Source organism: Corylus avellana, chromosome ca10, assembly GCF_901000735.1.
Source record: "Corylus avellana chromosome ca10, CavTom2PMs-1.0".
In the NCBI taxonomy this organism is placed as follows: domain Eukaryota; kingdom Viridiplantae; phylum Streptophyta; class Magnoliopsida; order Fagales; family Betulaceae; genus Corylus; species Corylus avellana.
The window spans coordinates 18,072,800-18,094,931 of record NC_081550.1 but is presented as its reverse complement, the minus strand read 5'-3'; the positions used below and the strand labels follow the sequence as shown (position 1 = coordinate 18,094,931).

Genomic DNA, 22,132 nt, shown 5'->3' with positions numbered 1-22,132 from the left:
TCATTACTTGCTTTAGCTTTATACGGTAACAGAGTAAAGTTGGATTCATTGACTCCAAATTTTTTATCTACTTTTTTACGTTGTCTGAGCCCAAAGTTACGTCTTATTTGTTCAACTAGGAATTAAGCTACGCAAGATGGATAAATTAATCTATAATAATAATTCATGTGGGTAGGTTTGACAACGCTTTAAGGTTAATTATTTAAAAAAAAAAAAAGAAGAAGCAAATATAGAAGCATTAATAAAAGAATTATTTTGCGTGACAGTAAAACTGCATGTGTTTAAGGATTAATCAAGGCTAAATTGACTGAATTGGAGCTGTCTGGCAACCTAATTTTGAGATTAGAAGAAAAAGGATGGCGTAAGTAAAACAGTCACGTGATCGTAAAACTGAGCACTGACATCAGAGCAAGGCGAGCAGTTCGCCGGTGTTCGTTTAACTAAAAATCAACCAACTATGACAAAAAAAAAACTAGCCGAGCCGAGCCTCGAGCCCCTGGTTTAGCTCTCCCCCAATGCGGAGCTGAGAATTCACCAACCGCGAGTTAAATCCCAACCCAACCATGGTTTACCTCTCACCTCAGCCAATCCACAAAAAGTCTCTGCGCGTGCCTCACACCTCCCCCAACCCCTGGCTCTCTTGCGCTCTTTCTCTCGCTTGCTCGCTCCCATGGAGAGTTCGAGACGACTATGACCAGCTATTCGGCGACCGCTTACTGATCAAATCAACGGTTACACTTAACAGAAGAAAAATCCACGGCGGTGACTGTACGTTCGGAACGGTGGCGAACCGGAGAGATTTGAGAGTTTGGAGCTATGGAGGAAGAGAAAGGAGCTTTGGCGCAGAGCCTGATCGACATAGTGAACGAGATAGCTTCGATCTCGGAGTACAGGTGTACGGTCAAGAAGCAGTACTGCAATTTGGCGAGGAGGTTGAAGCTGTTGACCCCAATGTTCGAGGAGATCAGGGACAGCAAAGAGGCCGTCCCGGAAGAGACCGTGAGAGCTCTGGTTTCGATGAAGGAGGCTCTGAAATCGGCCAAGGAGTTGCTCAAAATCGGGAGCGAAGGGAGCAAGATTTACCTGGTGCGTTTACGTCCATTCAGTGAGTCTTTTGTACGTTGATTTTGATTTGGTTTCTGTTTGTTTGCTGGGAAAAAAAATGAAGGGAAGTGAGGGAAAATAGACGGTGAGTCTGTGATTGCGATTGCCGGAGCTGCCACTTTGGAAGCAGCCAAATCAGTTCTGGCGATTAAATAACATTTCTAAAGCAATATTTTTTTTAAAAAAATGTTGTGCGTTAAAACTGATTATTACTTATCAAAAAAAAAAAAAAAAATGTTGTGCGTTAGGTTCTGTTCGATTTTGGAATTAAATAGCAGAGACTTGGTGTATGTGTTAGGATCAGCTGAATCGGCTGGGAATGAGGCTGGGAATGAAGCAGATGGCATTAGTTAGAATCCTTATTCCCTCTCTTTTGTGCGGACATGGAAAAAAAAAAAAAAATCAGCTGAATGGGAGTTTTTGTTCTTGGGGACTTCTCTCTCTCTTCGGAGCGTTCTTTAGGAAAGTTAGATAAACGAAATCGAGGTTTCAAACTCTGGGTTCCTTTCAATTGCTACATTTTCTCAGCTACCCAATGGAGTATGAATGATTGTTTTGAAAATTGAAGTTGCTTTGGTTATTTTCTCTGTGTGGGCTATCGGCATCATCTAATATTTGTTTATCAGTATGTGCCGGTACAATTTCTCACGAATCTAAAATTAGAAATTGCGGTTCGTGTATTATGGTTGTCAGAGTATGGATACTTGGGTCCAATTGCATAGAAGTAGAGAATGGAATTAACTAAATGTGAATTTTCCTTTTTGGAGATTCGGCATAAAGGTCCTAAAAGCTTCTTTTTTTGCGTTTTCAATCTTTTTTAAAAATTTTTTTTGGGGTACTTTTTACATATATATTTTTTTTGCAGCCACATTGTTATTGCTTAGATCCCTGAGGTTTTGGTTTCTGTCAAAGTCATCTATGAATTAGCTGGAAGCCTGAAGTAGAATTTCTGTTGGTTTATGAGTGTCCCATGCATGTATGGATTGTGAAATTTGTGGAATTTAGTACATTCTTAAATGGGTGTTATTGATGCTATTTGTCTCCATTAGCTTTGTATGTCTTGATTGTACCAAGATATATTACCTGAGAATAACCTTGTCTCTTGTTGTGTTTATTCTCTTGTATCTGAATTTATGTTCCTTTGGTCATACCCTCTTGCACATTAAGTTGAATTCCGTTTATGTCTGGAAGTAGTGGGGATATGAATTGGTATAAGATTCATTGTATGAATGGCTGAAAGCTTGTAACTTAAAGAAAAAGAGAAAATGTTAACGTTTCCTCTTGCATTTTCTGGTTGTGGAGGCACTACTTGTAAAAAAAGAAGAAAAAGAGACTTTGTGGAGGCACTACTGAAGTTACATTGTGTTGGTACATTAACTCAGTAAAGGATATGTAGGTTGTCCCTTTTTTTTTTTTGTGAGGAGGGCACCATTGATGTTACACAGTGGAGAAAATTACTCATATTCGTGAGAGAGAGAGAGAGAGAGAGAGAGGGTCCGGGTGGGGGGAGGGGCAATCTCAGAGAGACAGATGCATGAACATTGTAAATTTTTTACTGCTTAGAAGAAATCACCTTTTGGAGCATAGTCTTCGCTTATCGTTTGTAGGGCTGAGCACCGTTCCCTTTGGCCAGATTTCAGCCCTACCCTGGCAACGTTCTTGGGGGTGCGGTTTCTGGAACCATCTGCCCCTCCATGGGGTTCAAAGCTTGGCTGTATCCACCCCCCAGGGGACAGATATTTTTTTAGATCTTGTTCATTTAACCCGTGGACCGAATAGAAAACACATACAAATCAATTCTTGTTTTACATCCACTTAACTCTAGAAATCCACAAGTTAATTCATGAAATTTGTAGCTCACAAAACCATACATACATATACACATATACATAAGGAAGAAGAGAAGCCTAAGAGACAATTTAAGGGTTTATGCATAGATGAGGGGAAGAACACGAGAAAGGGCAAAAGCCCAAAATTGCTCATGAGGAGATCGTTGACAGGGGAGTAAAGGACAGTGACAAAAGAGACAATGGTGGTGAGGATGAGCTGGGCAGTGAGGGTACCATTGACCTTGCAGATGAAGCACCACCGTGGCTCAAACCCAGGTATAGCATCTCCCTAGACTCTAGATCTACCTATCCACCATCCTTTGTGTTCTCTCTCGTGTAACCGAGAAACTTCTTCTTCTGATTCTCTTTCTCTCTCTCTCTCTCTCTCTCTCAATCTGCGTCGCTGAGGGAAAGTGAAAGCTTTTTTTTAAAAAAAAATTTTTGTTCTCTTTGATTAGTGGGAAATGAGGGCCTGGTCGTTGTTGCCTTTACCTCGTTGGTTGATAAGTGACATCAAATTTGGTGTTTCGAGGTTATAAACGGCCCGCTGAGCAGCCCCAATCAGTTGTGCAACAAAATCAGCTTGTTTTGTATGTCACAGCCATTGATTTGGGGGTTTTGATGTCAAGGTCATGTACACGGTGATTCTGCTACTATTTTTTGTAAAATACTACTTCAATATGGGCAGAAAAGAGTGCCAAATATATAGTTTGTGAGCCATGTATGAGCCCTATTTCTAGTTAGGGGACTCATGGAGATAACAGGTATACTACCCTAAAATGGGAGGGGCTGGGGATTGTTTCTCTCTGTGTTCTTTAAATTGACAGTTTTTTCCCCTTAGAACTCTAATGAATAATTCCAGCCACTTTTAGTTGATAAGGGATGAAACAAGTGTTTGGCAAGTTCTAAGAATGAAATTTTGGTCCATTGTTTGAGATTTTATGGACATGGTACAGTAGGGGGAAAAAAAAAAAAAGATCCGTTGTAGACATAGTTTGTAACTGTGACTAAACTCAAATCTTTCCGCACCTACCCCCTCGTTTTTCCCTGCTAACTCAAAGAAAGGGAAGCAAGAATGACAATATTCTTGATTTAAAATTGTTGAGCAATGTTTCTAGGAGAGAAGAGTTTAGGGATTATTGTTCTGTTCTTTTTTAGCAAAGGAATATTCAGTCACTTAAAATTGTAGTTATAGGTAATACACATGCATGTGTAATATAGATACCTTGGTTTAGTTATGAACATATATATGGGAAGCGTCCAGATTTAGGTTACTTTTTGTTGATGCCTTATGCTTGCTTTGCCTCTTGGTTACTTAGAAGCTCTATTGTATGTTCATTTTTTTATTCAATTTTTGAGCACATTCAAGCACACCCATGTTTGTTTTTGGAGATAAAATATTAAAAGTTTGCTTTGAAGGGCAACAAAAGCAATTCCAAAGTGTTTAATCAGATGATGCCTTGGTTTGTAGTTGCTTCTCTGTCATGGGTATTGTATTTTCTTTTCCTCTTTTCTCTTTGAATTAACCCTTGCACACCACGTACAGGTCCTAGAGAGGGAGCCAATTATGACTAAATTTCATGAGGTGACAGCTCGACTGGAACATGCTTTGAGCGGAATTTCCTATGAAAATATTGACATATCAGATGAAGTTAAGGAACAGGTAGGGACAAATATATTTTTAGTGTTGTTTTTTCTGGAATGTAATTGCCGAGGACCTCCACAATAATAGTGCACTTCCTTTCTTCATTTCTTTCTTAATCTTTCATAGTAGTGTGTTCATGGTGCATTAGCTTGAGATTAGATGCCCCGATACTGACCTTAAGAGTTTGATTCAAAGATCCATGATAACATGCATGCACACAAACACACACAATGGCTTAACAGAGTTTTCATCAAAACTTTATTTAGCCCACTTCTTGGTTTGTTGTTGAAAAAGTATCTGAGTGGGTCAAAAGAGAGCTTCTCAAGTCTCTATGTTTAATGATGTTTTGATATTTGTCTATGTTCTGTTTTAACTCTTTCTGTGTCCAGGTTGAGCTTGTTCTTGCTCAGTTCAGAAGAGCCAAAGGAAGGGTTGATTCTCCCGATGTTGAGCTGTATGCGGATCTTTTATCTCTTTACAACAAGACGAATGATGCATCAACAGATCCAGCTGTCCTAAAGAGATTGGCTGAAAAGTTGCAATTAATGGGAATAAATGACCTTACACAAGAGTCACTGGCTTTGCATGAGATGGTTACTGCCAGTGGAGGAGATCCTGGGGAGAGCATTGAGAAGATGTCAATGCTACTGAAGAAAATCAAGGATTTTGTGCAAACAGAAAACCCTAACATGGATGCTCCTGCAAGAGAAAAAAGTCTTCCTCCAAGCTGCAGTGGACAAGCATCCACGGACAAAAATCATAAGGCCCCAGTTATACCAGATGATTTCCGCTGTCCAATATCCCTGGAGTTGATGAAGGATCCTGTCATTGTCTCAACAGGGCAGGTAAATGCACCCTGCCCTTGCTCTTTGATCGCAAAACTCTCCCCCTCCCTTCCTCTCCTCATTTCTTATTTGCATTACTAGAAAATGTTAGTAGAATGCACTGTGTTTTGGCCAGAGCTATTAGGATAATGAAATTGATTTCTTACATCCAATCCTGTACTTGGAAATGATCATTTCTTTGTGCAGATTGGCTGGTCACCATAGAATAACGCCTTCCTCCTGGCTGCTAAAAAACAACCATTAGTTTTGGAAGAGTGGTATTAAGATGTGATAGAAATAAAATGTTCAAAATCTTAATAATGAGGTTGACTTGACTTTTTGACTGAAAGATGTCAGAGAAAAACTATTTGTCCTTTTACTTCACAAGCCAGAACACATGCCCCATGAAAGTGAAGACTGGAGATTTGCTTATATGCATCCTACTACCACAAATTTCTAACAGGTCTTGTTTTCTCTGCTGTAGACCTATGAACGTACCTGCATTGAGAAGTGGCTGGAAGCAGGGCATGGAACATGTCCAAAGACACAACAGACCCTCTCTAGCACTGCCCTGACGCCGAACTATGTTTTACGTAGTCTCATAGCCCAGTGGTGCGAGGCAAATGGCATTGAACCACCAAAACGACCCAGTAGTTCTAGACCCAATAAAACATCTGCCTGTTCACCTGCTGAACGTACTATAATTGAAGTTCTCCTACGCAAGCTCGCATCCAACAACCCCGAAGACCAGCGATCGGCTGCCTGTAATATCCGCCTTCTTGCTAAGCGCAATGCAGATAACCGTGTGGCCATTGCTGAAGCTGGCGCAATCCCTCTCCTTGTTAGCCTTCTTTCAACACCTGATTCCCGTACCCAAGAGCATGCTGTGACTGCGCTACTTAACCTCTCCATATGTGAGGATAATAAAGAAAGCATCATATCCTATGGGGCAGTTCCTGCTATAGTTCACGTGCTCAAGAAGGGGAGCATGGAAGCTCGGGAAAATGCAGCGGCTACCCTTTTCAGCCTTTCTGTTGTGGATGGAAATAAGATCACAATTGGTGCTTCTGGAGCCATCCCACCCCTTGTAACACTACTGAGTGAAGGAACCCAAAGGGGTAAGAAGGATGCTGCAACAGCACTGTTCAACTTGTGCATTTACCAAGGGAACAAGGGAAAGGCAATAAGGGCTGGTGTTATTCCCACACTCATGCGGCTGCTAACAGAAGCAGGAGGTGGAATGGTGGATGAGGCACTTGCCATTTTAGCGATACTGGCTAGCCATCCTGAAGGTAAAGCTACCATTGGAGCTGCAGAGGCAGTGCCAGTATTGGTAGAGGTTATTGGGAGTGGATCCCCCAGGAATAGAGAGAATGCAGCTGCCGTTTTGGTACACCTTTGTGCTGGAGACCAGCAACATCTTGCAGAGGCCAATGATCTTGGAGTGATGGTTCCACTGGCGGATTTGGCACAAAATGGCACAGATAGGGCCAAGCGAAAGGCTGCACAGTTGCTAGAGCGTATGACTAGGTTTCTTGACCAACAGCAGGAGGCTCAGGCACAAGCCGAGGCACTAGCTCAGACACAGCAGTCACAGCCACCCTCCACAATAAATCCCGATGATGGCTGAGGTTCTTACATATTTTCCCCTGTTTACTCGTTTTTCTTTTGGTTCTTTTAAGGTATTGAAAGTGGCTGAGGGAAAGGTGGAAGATCACCTACCCTATCTGTAAGTTATTCGTTTGTGTGGGAATGAGGACCTTATTTTGAAGAGATTATTCAAAGAGCCTTCAATAGGGTAGAAAGATGAAAAGGGCTGAGATGTATCTGATATACATATATATGGGAACTGTACACCAGTGTAACACGTACAACTGTGATCATCCTCGGTTTTTAATGAAGAGATGTTTCCTGTATTCAAACCAAAGGATTAATGCCATTGTAGGCTAGGGGTGATATATATATGTGCAAGGAGAAGAAGAGCTTTTGAAATACGATTTGAGAGCAGTACAATGCTGTTATTAAACTTCTGTCATGCTTGCAATTGCCTGCAGCATGGGGTATTTTAGTGGGTTTCGCTTATGATGAGCCTCCTCTCTCTTCTTTGGTTCCAACAATGCTATTTCTCCATTTTCCTACTTTTCTAGATCAGGTAACCAAGTGAGCCTGGAGTGCCCACATTTTCAAAAACAAAGAAAATTAGCATATTGCCAACTTGACAGTGTCCAATCTAGCTTATGCTTATGCAAGAGGCAAAAATAACAAAAAATTATTGCAAATGGTGCCTAATTAACAGACTTTTTGTCTTGGTGCGCCTATGAAATATTGTTTGCCAGCTCACGTACACCTGCTTTAATTTGTGGAAGAAAGGAGGAGAGCAGTGGCTTGTGGCAGACTGCAAACTTCTGCTTCCAGGGGTTTCTTTAGGACATGCAGATGCAGTCACCCCATCTTCTGGGCCTTTGTGTCACCTGCTCTTTCAGTAGAGTGGACCACCACGGGCCACGGCACCCTTGCTTTATCCAACCTGCACCCTGCGCCATTAGAATGATTGAATTGTTAGACGCGGGCACACCGGCACACCACGTTGGTATACTACCTTAGGCTTATTATGAATGTTGTTGTCAGAGGTTTCTTTTCTTCCAAAGTCTTTTACAATTTAAAATAATAATTCAAATAATTTCAAATGATTCTTTTTTTTTTTTTAGAAAAAAAAAAAATTAAAAAAAACTGCTAAAACTCCTTGAGCATTGATATTAAGATCTCCTGTTCTCACTTTTGTAAATTTCATTAATAAGAATACTCTTGAGAGAGTTTTTCTTCATTGTTCCTATAATTCTTAGATTTAATTCTTAGATTTTTCTAGGATAATAGAAGAGTTATGAGTTATTGTGCTCGTAGATCTCCTTCCCCTATGCCATGTTGCATTAATTTGGTAATAGAGCCAAGTTATTTTTCTACCATGGCACGGAAAGGAGCACGTGGAGGAAAACATGCAACCATTGGCAGTGTGTATGAATGTTATGAGGCAGCAGGTGATGAGCAACTAATCACAATACATTTGCAGCAGATGGAGGAGTAATTTGATTAATTAGTATGGTGGTTGGTTTGAAGCACTGACCGACCAACTCACCACCTTAATTAGTTAGCTATTGCTAACGGGCGTCATCGTCAATCAAATTCACGTTTCTCATAGGAGGCTAACGAGTTTAGTGTCGAGGGAGAACCCATCAAGTCGACTTAAGCACAATTAAGCTTTACTAAAAGCTGGCAAGTGGCAAGTTGAGCTTGATTTTCTTTTCTTAATCAAGCTAGCTGATGACGTTAACTGGTCAACACTAAAGGTTGACTGATCAGCCCTATGAAGGTTGTGGGTGAAGAAGATAACGTGATGTTTATTGTTATAATTTGATTAGTCGTTCCAGCTAGAGGTCCCGCGCATTTGTGAAAGCAAGAAAGGCAAGAGAAGATGATGAAGAAGAAAAAGGAGAAAAAAGATGATGACAATGACGACATGCCCAAAGAAAGACAGAAAAAATGCAAACTCGGGCCCCCTTTAATTACGTGAAAACAAGGCCACATGCTTTCTTTCCCAATACATCAACCCTAAAACCTCCTTTTATTTAACAATATTTCACGACTATCCATGTGGTCAGGTCGTCGACATGGAACATAACTCCGAATCGTGGGTTTCCGAGCCCTCCTTTGATTGCTCTCTCTTCTTCGTACGTACCACAGCAGCATCCACTGCTCTTTATTTCTTTCCATCCATCACCATTTTTCGGAATTACAGTATGATGAAGAGAGAGAGAGAGAGAGAGTACGTGTGCTTTTTGTTGTGTGGCTGGCTGTACACACTGTTCTGGATTGCTTTATTCGTTCTCCCCGGGCAGCTTTGGTCCTTGCAAAAGCAAATCCATGCATTGATTCTTTTTCTTTTTATAAGACTCCCAAAAGTAGCGGCCCCCCAGTTGGATTTGAATACTCATGTTTGCAATTATTAGTGTGGAAGATTTGCACTTACATTTTTCTCCATCCATTTTGAACGGAATGGGAGGTAATTAATTAGGGACACATCAAACATCCCATATTAAAACGATCGAAGCTTTCTAAAGTTGTCTCATCATTATTTTGACCATATAGTTGTATTTTGTTGCATAAAAAACAGCAGGCTAGGGTATCTTTGATTCTTTTCTAGTTTAGGACAATAAAAGTGAACAAATAAGAATAAACCAATCGACAATTAAATTAATTAAGCAACATAATGTATAATGTTTTGAAAAAACACTTTAAAAAAGAACACTTATGTATATGTATATATATATATGGTGTTACATGGAATTCTAGAATACTAGCTAGCTTGTTGGGGGGTTTGGTTGAAAATGGAAGTTGATGGTTTAATTTGAGTGAGGTTTTTGGCGTTTTCTTAGACTGTTGCCCTTTCGCTTCATCATCATTTCGCACACTACAAATAAGTACGTCCCATCTTATGATTCTTATCTTATTATTGCAAAGTCTTCTTTTTTGTTGGGATATATATAATTATTACAATATCATTAAGAGTAGTACTAGACTACTGCATGTTATATATTGTAGTGTGTGACGATCGATGATGTTCTTCTTCTCTATTCTCTTTGGCGACCGGACATGCCTACATGTCTGTGTTAACCGTTTTCTTGGGAAGATGAAAACTGAGAAGAAGGGTACGACCACCTATCATTTTCTTAAAAAAATAAATAAATAAATAATCCTCTGATCATATGAACCTCGTAAAATCTTGACACAATAAGAAGATTTCTTATAATTTTATTTAGTTTTCCATAACATGGTGATAGGGAAGGAGAAGCAATTTGATGCGGGATGAGAAAATTAAGTCAATCAATTTAAGGTTAAGGTTTCTCGGAGTTTATTTAAATGTTCTTTTATATCCTACGAAGACATATTATGATTATAATTAATGATAAAAAATGTTTTCTTGGAGATATGATTGTTGTCTTCTTCTTGGTAGCGAGAGACTCTACCAAAACCGCAGTATTGTTGACCGATAATACTCTGATCAATGTGATTTATTTATTATTTTTATGTTGTTCTTTATCTATTTTCTCTTGTTATCGTTCTATCCTGCGTGACAATCTCCTTTAGAAGTGTAACAGAAACGAGAGAGAGGGATCTGCAGATTGAAGAAGCTCTACATGAGAAAGAGAGAGAGAGAGAGAGAGAGATCTGAATTTGAAGAAGCTCTACATGAGAGAGAGAGAGAGAGAGATCTGCAGATTGAAGAAGCTCTACATGAGAGAGAGAGAGAGAGACAGCCACATTACGATCAAACTACCGATCGAGAGTGACCGACAAGGGATCAGATTGATGAAGAAGCTCTACATCTACTGCAACTTCAACGTCATCCTCAAGTAGTGAAGATGATCACCTAGATCTATCTATATATATCATAATGCAAATGAAAACTATGTGTACGTGGACTTTTCCCAGTTAGATTTTCATAAATATTGCTCAATTTCAGCACTAATTCAACCGTGAAATACATTGATACGTAGGCAATATAATTAAGCAAGCTTCATGTATATATAGTTGCATCAATCAACTGTCGTAAATAGTGCAAGTTATTTCTCACTCTCACACATGCAATTGGTGCTAAAACAGTTGGAAACTAAGAAATTTCCATGAAGTTTTTCTACAGAAATAAAGATCATCATGTCTTACATATAACAAACTCCATATATATATATATATCACCTCACACACACAAGCAATACTTCTACAAACAACACCATACAAACAAAGAAAACATAAAAGTACATAAACTAATTAACAACAGCACATGGATACGATCTACCATTTTTTTTTTTTTTGCTTCTTCCCTTGCCAGATCGTGCATCATGAGAGTTTCCTCAATTTCATCATCTTAATATGTTAGAAGTTGTTCATTATGATCACATCCAACCCTTTTACCATAAATCCCGGATTAAAAACTTTAGCTCATGTGGTGTGAGGTGACGATCAAGAAATACCAGAATTATAGCAGATGGGAGGATGAAGAAGAGTGGAGACCTGATAAATCTGTCCATGCATTTCCTCCCCAGTTGAGACCTGACAAATTTTGCCCTTGTCTTTCTTCCATTTTCATCCCTGGAGGCAGCTGAGAAACCCTAGAATTTGAAGTCATAGTCCTAAGCTCAGTATCTCCAACTATAGGAGAAGCTACTTCAACTCCTTCACTTTGAATTGAGTATAAAGCTGGGGATGACTCAAAGCCACCCATGAAAGGGAATTGCTGCAAACGCCACTGCTCCGCTCCTCCGCCTGAACCGCTTCCAATCGGATACCCGACCAGATCCGTCTGCGCTTGGGTGTCAGGGTGGTTTTCAACGAGACCATTCTTAATAAAAAGGTCATATCTAGAATTTCTGACATCAGATGACGGCATGTTTCTGACATCAATGTCACTGAAATTTAAGCCAATATTTCCCACACCATACCTGCTAAGATTCTGTAAAGAGGCCATGAAGGGTAATTGAGGAGGTTGCTGAGGCAAAAAACCAACATTTGTCTCTAAGGTAGAGGCAGAGGGAATTGCACTGCTAGAGTTGAGACCCATTTGTCTCTCAGTCGAGGTGGCCGGAGATTTATTCCGGTTGCTTTTGTTCTTCTTGTTTTTGCGGCAACCCCCACCCACCGGAACATTCCGAAGAGCACCCCCTCTAGTCCAGTAACGGCGACATGTCTTGCAGAAGTGACGGGGCTGAGTTAGGCTATAATTATTGAAGTAGCAAAACTTGGTATTGGAGGAATCACAGCGGGGACACTTGAGAGCTGTCTCCGGCTGGGGTATCTTGGCTAACCTGGCTCGATCAGCCATCGAACCGGGCCTGATCGTGCCGGCACCACCGCCGCCAGCATGGTGGGGTGGTGGGAGGAGTGGGTTTTGATTGTCATCACTTCCTTGTTGATGATTTGGTTGCTGCAAAATAATAAACCCTTGTAAATGTGAAGCATAAAAAGAAACAAAATATTTGGTATATTCAAGAAGAGATGAGTAGAGAATAGGAATAATTATCTTTTTAATTTGCTTTTTTCGGGTTCAAAAGATGTGGATGAAATTTGAAGAAAACCTTACCTGCTGCCAATTGTGAGTATCTAAATAGACTGGAACAGATGAGAAAACCATGGTTTTTGATCTTTTTTTTTTCTTTTCTTTTATAAAGTTTGATGGGTCTTTTGGAAAATATGGTGGAGAATCGCACCAAGGGAATACCAGAGGCGAGAAAGAAAGCAAAAAGAGATTAAAGAGGGAGAGGAGGAGGAAAGCTAAGAGAGGCTTTTGTTTACTTTGCTCTTATTCTCTCATTCTCATCTCTTTTTGTTTTATTATATTTTTAGGGTTTGAGTGGACGAAGTTTCTTCGCAAATAAGCTTCTTTGGATGCTGTGATTTAGTGCTCAAAAAGAGAGTGGCTCCCCATGCATGTAAGAGAGAGAGAGAGAGAGATGATGACACTGTAAAGCAATTTATCATATGGTGGAATCGATCGATGGATCGAGTAGTAGTAAAATACCTAATTAGAGACCAGCACCCATGAAAATAAAGGAACACGCCTTAATTTGCAACAAACGTACATCAAACTTTAATTTTTATATATATATATATATATATATATATATATATATATATAAAGCTTACATAGAACATTATCATTGGCTCGATCATCAAAAACCAGATTTTGGAACTTTATATATATATATATAGGACTTCTACTGGCTAGGTTAAGTATTCCCACAAGATGTTTTCATGAATATTATGGAGAATAGTACTATGATGATAAAATAGTTGAGACGAGCATCTCTAATAAGGATTTTCATTTTAATTACTATATATATATATTTTCATTTTAGCTACTAGTTCAACGACAGAACATCTATTTTAACTATCTACTCTAATTAAATATTATTTTTTAGTATTATTTTATTATATGAAAATTAAAGGGGGAGAGAGAGAGAGAGAGAGTGAGGGATAGGAAGGAAAAAGAACAAACAAGTGTTGAGGGAGGAAGAAAGATGGAAAAATAATGAATATAATGTGCTACAATAGCTTTCAAATATGAAAGTTTACTATAACAAATTTTTTAAAAAATTTCGTTTTGAAATTAGCTCTGCTGAAGAAGTAAAAATACTCAAAATAGATAAATTTAACTATATCTCTATTTTGAAAGCATTGTTGGAGATGCTCTTAAAATGATCGAGAAAAAAATGTTAAATTGGCCCCGGTATTTTAGGGTTGTGACAAATAGTTCTTTAAGGTTTAAAAAGTGATTAAACACTTAATGGAGGTAAGCAAAAATAGAGAACAAGAAGATTACTGCCGTTAGAAAAGTCAACATATATGATCTATTATTATAATATAAAAATAAAAATAAAAACAGAGAGGGTGGCTGAACCAACTCAAAGGCTTAGAAATTTATTTATTTATTTACTTTTTACAATGATTGAATTTGTTAAGACTATCATTATAGCATTATGCTATAGTTGTAAAATAAAAATGTGGTTTCTGGTATTAATTATTATTATTTTTTCTTTTCATCTTTTCATTTTAAATTGGAGTTCAAAAATCATGAAGTGTGGTAGATATTGTACATTATTAAAGGGGAAAAATAAGAAAAGCAATTAGTTGAATAAATTAACACTCAGCAAGGTTTAAATTTACTCTTAATATCTCTTTTTTTTTTTTTTTTTTTTTTGGTGAAAAAAAGATAAACATTTTACAAGACAATTTATTACATATCAGATGGCGTTCGAAATATTCATGAAGAAAATGATGGGAGCTGAGACACGTACTCTCGTTAGATATTATTGTATACAACTTTGAACAAACTTTTTTAATTTCTTTTGTTCTTTAGGCAAATCTTTCTTCTTTTGTTTTCTTTTCCTTATTTGCTAGGGAGTCAAACAAATAAACCCAAAAAAATTAATTTTTAAATTGACGTGATAAACCGTAAGTGGCAGACAAGTGAGAGGAAATTGCATTTTTTTTTAAAAAAAATTTTAAAACCCTTGCCGACCACATCAGTTTAGAATTTTTCTTGTGTTTTGTTGTTGATGTTGCATAGGTTGTTTCAAAGAAGCCTGATTGAATTAAAGGAAAGGGAAATGCAAAGCATATGGACAAAAAAGCTATATATATATTGTGTGTAAATGCCATAATTAAGTTAATCTATAATATATCCCAATCAACTTTTGAAGTCGCAAAATCTTCTTGTTGCCTTCCAACTTTAACATAAAAAATAAAACTTTAAAATAGAGAGGATATATATCAACTTGTAATCTGTCTTTAATTCCCTCCTTTTCTTGCGTAATCTTTTTCTCCTGATGAACCCTCTTTTTAACGATTGAGACCTCCAAATTGAGTTGGTAGATAACCATGAATTCCTTCGTAGGTGGGTGTGCCACGTGGGCTGGATCGATGGACGTCAGGAATTGAAAGGAAGAAAAGCAGGCTCTCTGTACATGTATGTTGTTTCTTCGTCAATAAGGAATCTAGTTCCTCTACATTAACTCATACAATACTTCATTCTTCTTCTATTTTCATCATGCTAGCTTCATTGTTAAAGTCTTCAAGGGGTAGTTTAATCGGCTGCAAACCATACCTTATGAATTAGCGAAGGTCACTAGTTCGAATCCTCCTTCCCCCTTCTTATGTGAACATGTCAAAAAAAAAAAAAAAAACTCCATTGTCAAAAGCTAATTAAGTCAAAATGTTCTAATATTAATTTAATTTTTTGAGATAATTAACAGGATAACTTAACATGATATCAAATTTCAGTTAAAATTATTAGAGAATTTGGAATCGTAGGTGAAATGTTAAAATATTGATTATTAATTATTAAATTCATAATTAATTTTCTTTCATGTTAAGCTTTAATTTAGAGACACGTAGCTAGAAGTTTAACAAAAAGACTACTTACAAAGAAAGAATTGCTTTAGGCAAACAGTAGGTCACAATAATTAGCTGCTTTTACAGTATGCACACGTGCAAGTATATCCTTAAAACAAAAGTCCTTCACTTCTCCTCTAATGCTCGAGCATATATATATATATATATATATATATATATATATATATTACAAAGTTTATAACTTGCACTACCTTAATTCTTGAAGTACAATATTAATGTAAAAAAGACAAATAAAATAAGTATATCCACAACATAACTTTCTTAAGAGGATAAAATTTAGAGATGTAATCAAGCCGAGCTCAGTAGTTTGAACACACGGTCAAATTCAGCTCAAACCTAAGCCTAGCTTGGAACATGTCCTCAAATTAATTAACTTGGCTCACAACACCCCTAACTAGCCGAGCCCTTGTTGTGTACTCAATTGGCCCAACATGAGTTTTTTTTTTTTTTGAAGTCTGAGTTCAAAAAAAAAAAAAAACTTATTAAAAAAAAAAAAAAAAAGCCCAACTTTCTCCAATGAAAGAGAAAGATCTTGGGATGAATTACAAAAACACAGATACGTACCATTCTTTACAAGTGAAAAGAAAAAGGAAAAAAGCAATTACAAGAAAAACTAAGCTCAAAATATGGGCGCTATAGACTAATCTAAAAGGTCTACTGATAGTCAACATACCAATCAAAGAACCCATATATATCCTTCATGATCACAATCAGAGATCACTATATACATAAACGAATTGCACCATACAATTAATCACTCAAATTTACTAAAAACCAAAACCCATTATGTATCTCAGCTATCCTCCGGTCGGACCAGTCATTTTTAAGCGTTATTTAAAATATTCCGGTGTAAAATATGTGTAATAAATAAGTATAAACAAAAACGTAAGAAGAGTAACATGATTACTTTATGGATAATACAGTTCTAGCTTTGTGACCATGCCCAACACCAAGAGTAGCCCTCTAGAATCACGACATAGCTAGGTGGGACAAGATCGTAGAGAGATCGATCGAAGCCTCGGCGGACGCTCTTTAATTGACATCGCATGCAAAGAAATAAAAAGAGGGAGTGGTGGAGCCCTAGAGCCGGCTGACGTAGCAATGGTGAGGAGTGAGAGGACATTTCTGTGTCAATCTCTATTATCAGATGCTCTCGGTCGGGAATTCCTACTGCCACGTCCCCTACTTCTATTACAAAAAGCACTTTCCCAAAATTAGCCTACGGAATATATACCGTTTGATCTGGACGGTGGAAAAGCATCCATGCACACCCCCACCATCATCTCTCTCTCTCTCTCCCTCTCCCTCTCCTCTAGTTTATTTATTTATTTGCTTTCCTCTTTGATTGGTAAAGCTTTTGGTCTTTGGATTTTTCTGTGTTTACTATATATATAGGAGGCATGTATGTATATATATAGGGTTAATTTGAAGCTTCGTACGTACACCAACTTTTTCTTTGTTTAATTTTCAATGGAGGCGAACGTGTGGCTTGCTTTATTCGACTACATCAAGTTGGCATAATATCTGCCCATACTTTCCAAGGAAATTGATAACTATGTATGATTATGATGGTAGGTAGAAGATTCACTATATATTCTCAAAACGAAAGGCACAACATTATTCTTACAAGGGATAGGGATTCGTCTTAACCCATATATATATGTGTATGTGTATCAATTCGATAATGATACATAAAGACTAGATCCATTATATATATACAGTAGTCTATTTGCTTTGATATTCATAGAAATTGACTTGACAATTGGCGTTTGTACCTATACAACGACTATGCTTTACCCATTCAGAAATCTCACTTCACGGAAAATGAAAAATATTTGGGTACTATAAATTTTACTAAAGCTCTGGTCTAAGCTTCTTACAGACCAATGTGACAATTCAGGTGGCAATTATAACATGTCAGCTACAATTAAAATTAACTGTTTAATGATTAACGTAATAAGTGCCACTTAGACTTATAAACCATAATTATTTCACTAATGGGTGTTCAGGTGGCACCTTTTGATCAGTCAAGTGCATGCTTCCAATGACCTATCGATCAAATTGAAGAAGATGAGATAGAAATAATTATGGGTTGCCTATAATAATTGTGGTTTTGAGGACATGCGCAGAACCTATATTCATGATCGGAAGAGAGTGATAAAAAATGTGTTGTGAATGTGTAATTTAATGTAGCACGTGCATGGAGCTCGAAATTATTTTGTTTGGACATTGCTTTCTGATTTGCATGCATCGTGGAACCTGCTATATAAATATATTATCTTAAATATGGATGATTCTACTTGTTTAGTTGTGAAAGACGGAAATTGGTGGTGTTGGAATCTAATTCCCTATCTGTTTTGACAGGGTACGGCTTTTGCTCATTTTCATGCGAAAAGCTATTCCTCATGTATGGAAAAGGAGGCAAAACTGCAGCCTTGACACATTCATTTGTCCTCTCTCCCCCCCCCTCTCTCTCTCTCTCTCTCTGTCTGTGTGAGCTGCCACGTACATGCACACGGAGACTTGTCAAAGTACACTGGTTGGACGACACGTAAAAGAGATTGATGATGTTCTTTTACGTTCACTATAGATAGATGAGTCTCATCGTAGGACCCAAATTGTCCCCTTTCTGTGACAACCTTGCATATGAAGTTATCCCTCGCCAGGGGTGTCAATTCTTATTTGTTTAAATAGGTTATAGTACTCTTTAAATATAATATTAATTATAGGTCAATCTTACCATGATCCATTTACAAAATAGATTAAAAGCACTGCAAAATTGGGAAGTAATGGTGCTGAGATCTGTGATAGTTGCAGTAACATGAAATAGTTAATATAATATAGTTGTTATCGATCGGTCCATGAAATAGTTGCAGTAACGAAACTTTGTTCATAATTGCACATGCATATCTGACATCGAATAGATTCTACACCATCAGCTTGCGATTACTTTATAACCTACAGCTATGAAGGACCAATACCAGCAAAGCCAACTTTCCCTCGATCTGCTCAGTTTACTTGTGTGAGTGTAATATTGAAAAAGACTAATAAGCTTAGTAGTTAATATAATATAGTTGGGTTCTAATTTATAGGTTTAAGTTTTTAGGTTGAGTAATATTTCAACATGTTATATTATAAGCTTACTAAAAGACTTTTCAAGATATCAATCTCCTTATGATCAATGGTATCATTAGAGTCGATGGTGATATCCTGTATGATAGAGTGGTGCAAGCACAAACAAACGCCCCTCGAGTAGAGGCAAATTAAAGGTGCACGGCGCAAGCGTAGATGGAGATCCTTCCAATAAGGAACAAATGTTCATGATATGGGCTTGTACAAGGTTGTATAAGGGTTCTTAAAGTATGGACAAAAGGTGGAAGGTGTTAGCATTGATGAGGGTCGTTCGAGTAAGGGGTAAAGATTCATGACATGGACTTGTAGAAGGGGTTCTTAAAGTATAAACAAAAGGTGCAAGGCGGAAATATGGACGAGTGACATTAAAATAAGGGGCGAATGATCATGATTCATGACACAAGTATATATAAATGAGAGTCCCCAGAGTAAGGACCAAGGTCATTTTTGCATCAATAGATGCGTAGCCAATTGATCCTTATACGTGTCTTTTCTGTATCCTTTTAAAATTGATGTGACTCTTAAAATTACTATTAAATTTATGATATAATATTACTATTAATATTGATTAAAGGTTAATTTTAAAAGTCACATCAAATTTAAAGAGACATAAAAAAGAACAAGTTAAAAATAAACTTGTAACATTACGTACTCTTTAGAACCTCTTGTGTTTAGGAAAGTAAACATGTGTGAAACTCCCCAACTGAGAGTTTGATATAAAACATATAATGAAAATTGAAATCACTTAAATCTAAAAAGCTAACACATATCATGAAATATGGTATTTTGTGAATGCAAATGCATCTTTTCCCCGCTCCAATTGCGTTATGAATTGACTTTTCATCTATAGACGTGCATCGTCGTCCTCATTCCTACTGTTGAAAGGACCACTATTTTTTCTTCTTCTTTTTCTTTTTCCATTTTAAAATAAAAAAATGACCACAATGATGGACCTTCTGGCACACCATACCATATATATCATTATCTCCAATTAATATCATTTGTTGAGAAAATAAACACCTTAAAAACTAGTCTTCAAGTGGGGACCTTGATATAATATATGTTCAAATACTACCATAATCAAGAAAACTCCAACAAATAATTCATGAGTTCAAAAAAAAAAAAAAAAAAAACCTTCACATTTGAGACTTGTTGCCAAACAGCTATAATTGACAAACACTTTTGAAGTGTACTTTACAATCATTTCTCATTACAACACTACTTTTAACACCCAAACAGCCAAACGGCAGCTAAATGTATTTTTAGGGGAACTTACCCGTGCCAAACATTTTGTCAAATTGCATGCAACATTTCTCTAAGCTTTAAAAAATAACAATTAATCCTTCAAATTATTAAATTTTCACTTAATCCTTCTATTATGGTTTTTGGTTAAATTGGATTAAAAATAGACTATCTGCTATACGCATGACCTATAGCTAAAACAATAATAATACCCTTATGTTAGTTGAGTCATATTATTTAGTAGACTTTCATACTATTATCATACAATTATTATGACGTGACAGTGAATATCAACCATTGATTTTTTTTTTTTTTTTTTTTATAGCTCTTGTTAATCCAAAGGTTAATATTCAGTACTATCATACAATCATAGTTGTATGACAATAATATGCGAGTCTACTAAATATCAATTCTTATATTAGATTTAACATTTGTAAAAGAGGCTAATAGTTTAGAGGTCAATTACAACTTTTTAACGTTTGCTAGAGATCCATTACAATTTAATTGTAAATTTAAGGGAATAGGTTTAATTTTTTTTTTTTTTTTAAACGGCTCTTTGACAAAAGCTTTCTTATAACAAAATATTCTTTTCCCAACAGCGGCTCCGCCAAAACAGACAGAATCATTTTGGGGTTGAATGAGGCAAGCAAAATGTTGTCACCACGACACCCAACCTCCAACCACACAAACCGACGAAACATGAAGGTAAATATGTGGTGGGCCGTTTCATTAGACCCTGCCAACTGCTTCTGATTTCTAAACGCCTTTTCTCAGATAATTTTGTGTCACAACACGACATTATTTTTCCTTTTTTCTTTTTTCTAAGCAAAAAGGGTAGGAGAGGGAAGACGGGTCGTGACAATCCTATTTGAACATGACTATAAATAATGTTCTAACCGTCGAAAAACCAATAACAAGAGGAGCTTAGACGAGCCCACCAAGACGGGAAATCCGCAGGGGCAGCACGATTCAATCATGCATACATATTGACTGACCTTTCCCATGTGACCCAAAAAAGAAAGTGGGGGAGTGAGGGGAAGAGGCACTACAAGGCGCAAGCATACAAAATTGAAGTTGGTGGCTATGCCCTTGAGGCTCCCCTGTCAATTTTATGTACGAAAATGTTGTTATAATCTTGCTTTTTGGGCATCTCTCAATATGTTCTTTGGTTCTTCTCCTTTCTAATTAATTTTATAGGTGGTAGATTTTGTTAAGATAGCTCTTGAAGTAATTCTTCTTGATGATTCTCACGTAATGGGGCCAATAATTTGATTTCATTTTATATATATGTCTCTATGTCTGCATTTCGTTATCTAAAATAGTAGGATCATGCATGCCCACATGAGATTCCATTACTGTGTAGTGGGGGTGATCGTGATAAAACAATAATGAAAGCATAATTATCCATTGATTAGGATTCCAAATAGAGTGAAAAAAATAAAGTTGCACGCCTAGTCTTTGATTCAGGATCCCTGCAAGACAATTAAACGTTAGAGTGGTGCGCCACGAATGCGAGATGGTGGTGGTGGTACCACCTCCAATGCTTAAGTCAGTAAAAGTATGAGGTGAAAATGAAAAAGCTATATGAAGATTAGGGGATGGGAGTATACATGGTCTAGCCTCCTACTAACCTTATATAAGCTAGGTATCATTTATGTTGTGTGCCTTCTATAAGGCAAATGTCGTGAGACAACCATTAATTTGGCCTTCGATTATGCGGGTGTTTTTGATCTGCCTTCCTTTAGTGAATCATCTTTCCTAAGTGGGTGCATATGTTGCTTTCCATAGAGGATGATTGTTTGATATGGAATTTCCCTTCTAGATGTATGCTTCACGCAAGGTTGGGTTTTGGGGAGCTCGCTGCTTATTTAAGGCCGCGTTTGGGCTGATTATCCTGTGGGAATGACAGGCTGAGCCTCATACTTTTATTCTAGTAGTCGCTCATTCCTTTAGACTACTTGTGTATGCTAATGAGAATTAAGTGTTAGATACGCATGTAGATCTCGCGGACCGTCAAATGGGCCTATGATCTTGGCGGTTGAACCACATGCTCCATTCCAAGAAGCATGCATTTTTGAAATGGAAAAAGTAGTACTAGTTTCAGTTGCTAAGGGAGAGAAACTGAAATTCTGAATTCAAGCTAGCATGTCTTTGATCAAACTAAGCCCTAAAAAAGAATCAAATAATTGGAAAGATTAGTGTTGGAATTACTGATTGTGTTAAAATATATTATAAAGGCTAAAGCAGGTCAATTCAGAGAGATTTTTAACAACCAACATCAGCCTCTACCCCACGTCAAAAAAATCAGTGTTTCTCAGAAAGTGTTTTCTTCTGTTTTTTGGGAGCCAGTTGGCAGTTACCAGTGATGACCTCTTTGGATTTTTAAAACATGT

At 37.4% G+C, this 22,132-nt stretch overlaps 2 protein-coding genes and 1 long non-coding RNA gene across 6 annotated transcripts; 2 read left to right on the top strand and 1 right to left on the bottom strand.

Annotated features, from left to right (window-relative positions):
* The first annotated feature begins 598 nt into the window (after nt 1-598).
* Nucleotides 599-7,432, top strand: LOC132163026 (U-box domain-containing protein 13). 2 transcript variants are annotated; one of them, XM_059573227.1, is made up of 4 exons: nt 599-1,086; nt 4,480-4,596; nt 4,968-5,423; nt 5,887-7,432. In XM_059573227.1, the coding sequence occupies exons 1-4, from the start codon at nt 817-819 to the stop codon at nt 7,030-7,032; spliced, it is 1,989 nt and encodes a 662-aa protein (XP_059429210.1). In that variant the 5' UTR covers nt 599-816; the 3' UTR covers nt 7,033-7,432. The 2 variants fall into 2 exon arrangements, with proteins under 2 accessions (XP_059429210.1, XP_059429211.1); XM_059573228.1 differs by having other exon boundaries at nt 1,016-1,105.
* A 93-nt stretch (nt 7,433-7,525) lies between these two features.
* LOC132163027 (dof zinc finger protein DOF3.6-like) lies at nt 7,526-12,780 on the bottom strand. Of its 3 annotated transcripts, none has more exons than XM_059573229.1 (3): nt 12,535-12,780; nt 11,469-12,378; nt 7,526-7,936 (listed from the first exon to the last, which is right to left on the bottom strand). In XM_059573229.1, exons 1-3 carry the CDS (start codon nt 12,583-12,585, stop codon nt 7,845-7,847), a joined length of 1,053 nt encoding a protein of 350 aa, XP_059429212.1. In that variant the 5' UTR covers nt 12,586-12,780; the 3' UTR covers nt 7,526-7,844. The 3 variants fall into 3 exon arrangements, with proteins under 3 accessions (XP_059429212.1, XP_059429214.1, XP_059429213.1); XM_059573231.1 differs by lacking the exon at nt 7,526-7,936 and adding an exon at nt 9,094-9,303; XM_059573230.1 differs by lacking the exon at nt 7,526-7,936 and having other exon boundaries at nt 11,115-12,378; nt 12,535-12,777.
* LOC132163028 (uncharacterized) lies at nt 9,776-10,977 on the top strand. Its single transcript, XR_009438272.1, has 2 exons — nt 9,776-9,877; nt 10,545-10,977. It is a non-coding gene; the product is annotated as an uncharacterized LOC132163028 (long non-coding RNA).
* Nucleotides 12,781-22,132: the final 9,352 nt, after the last annotated feature.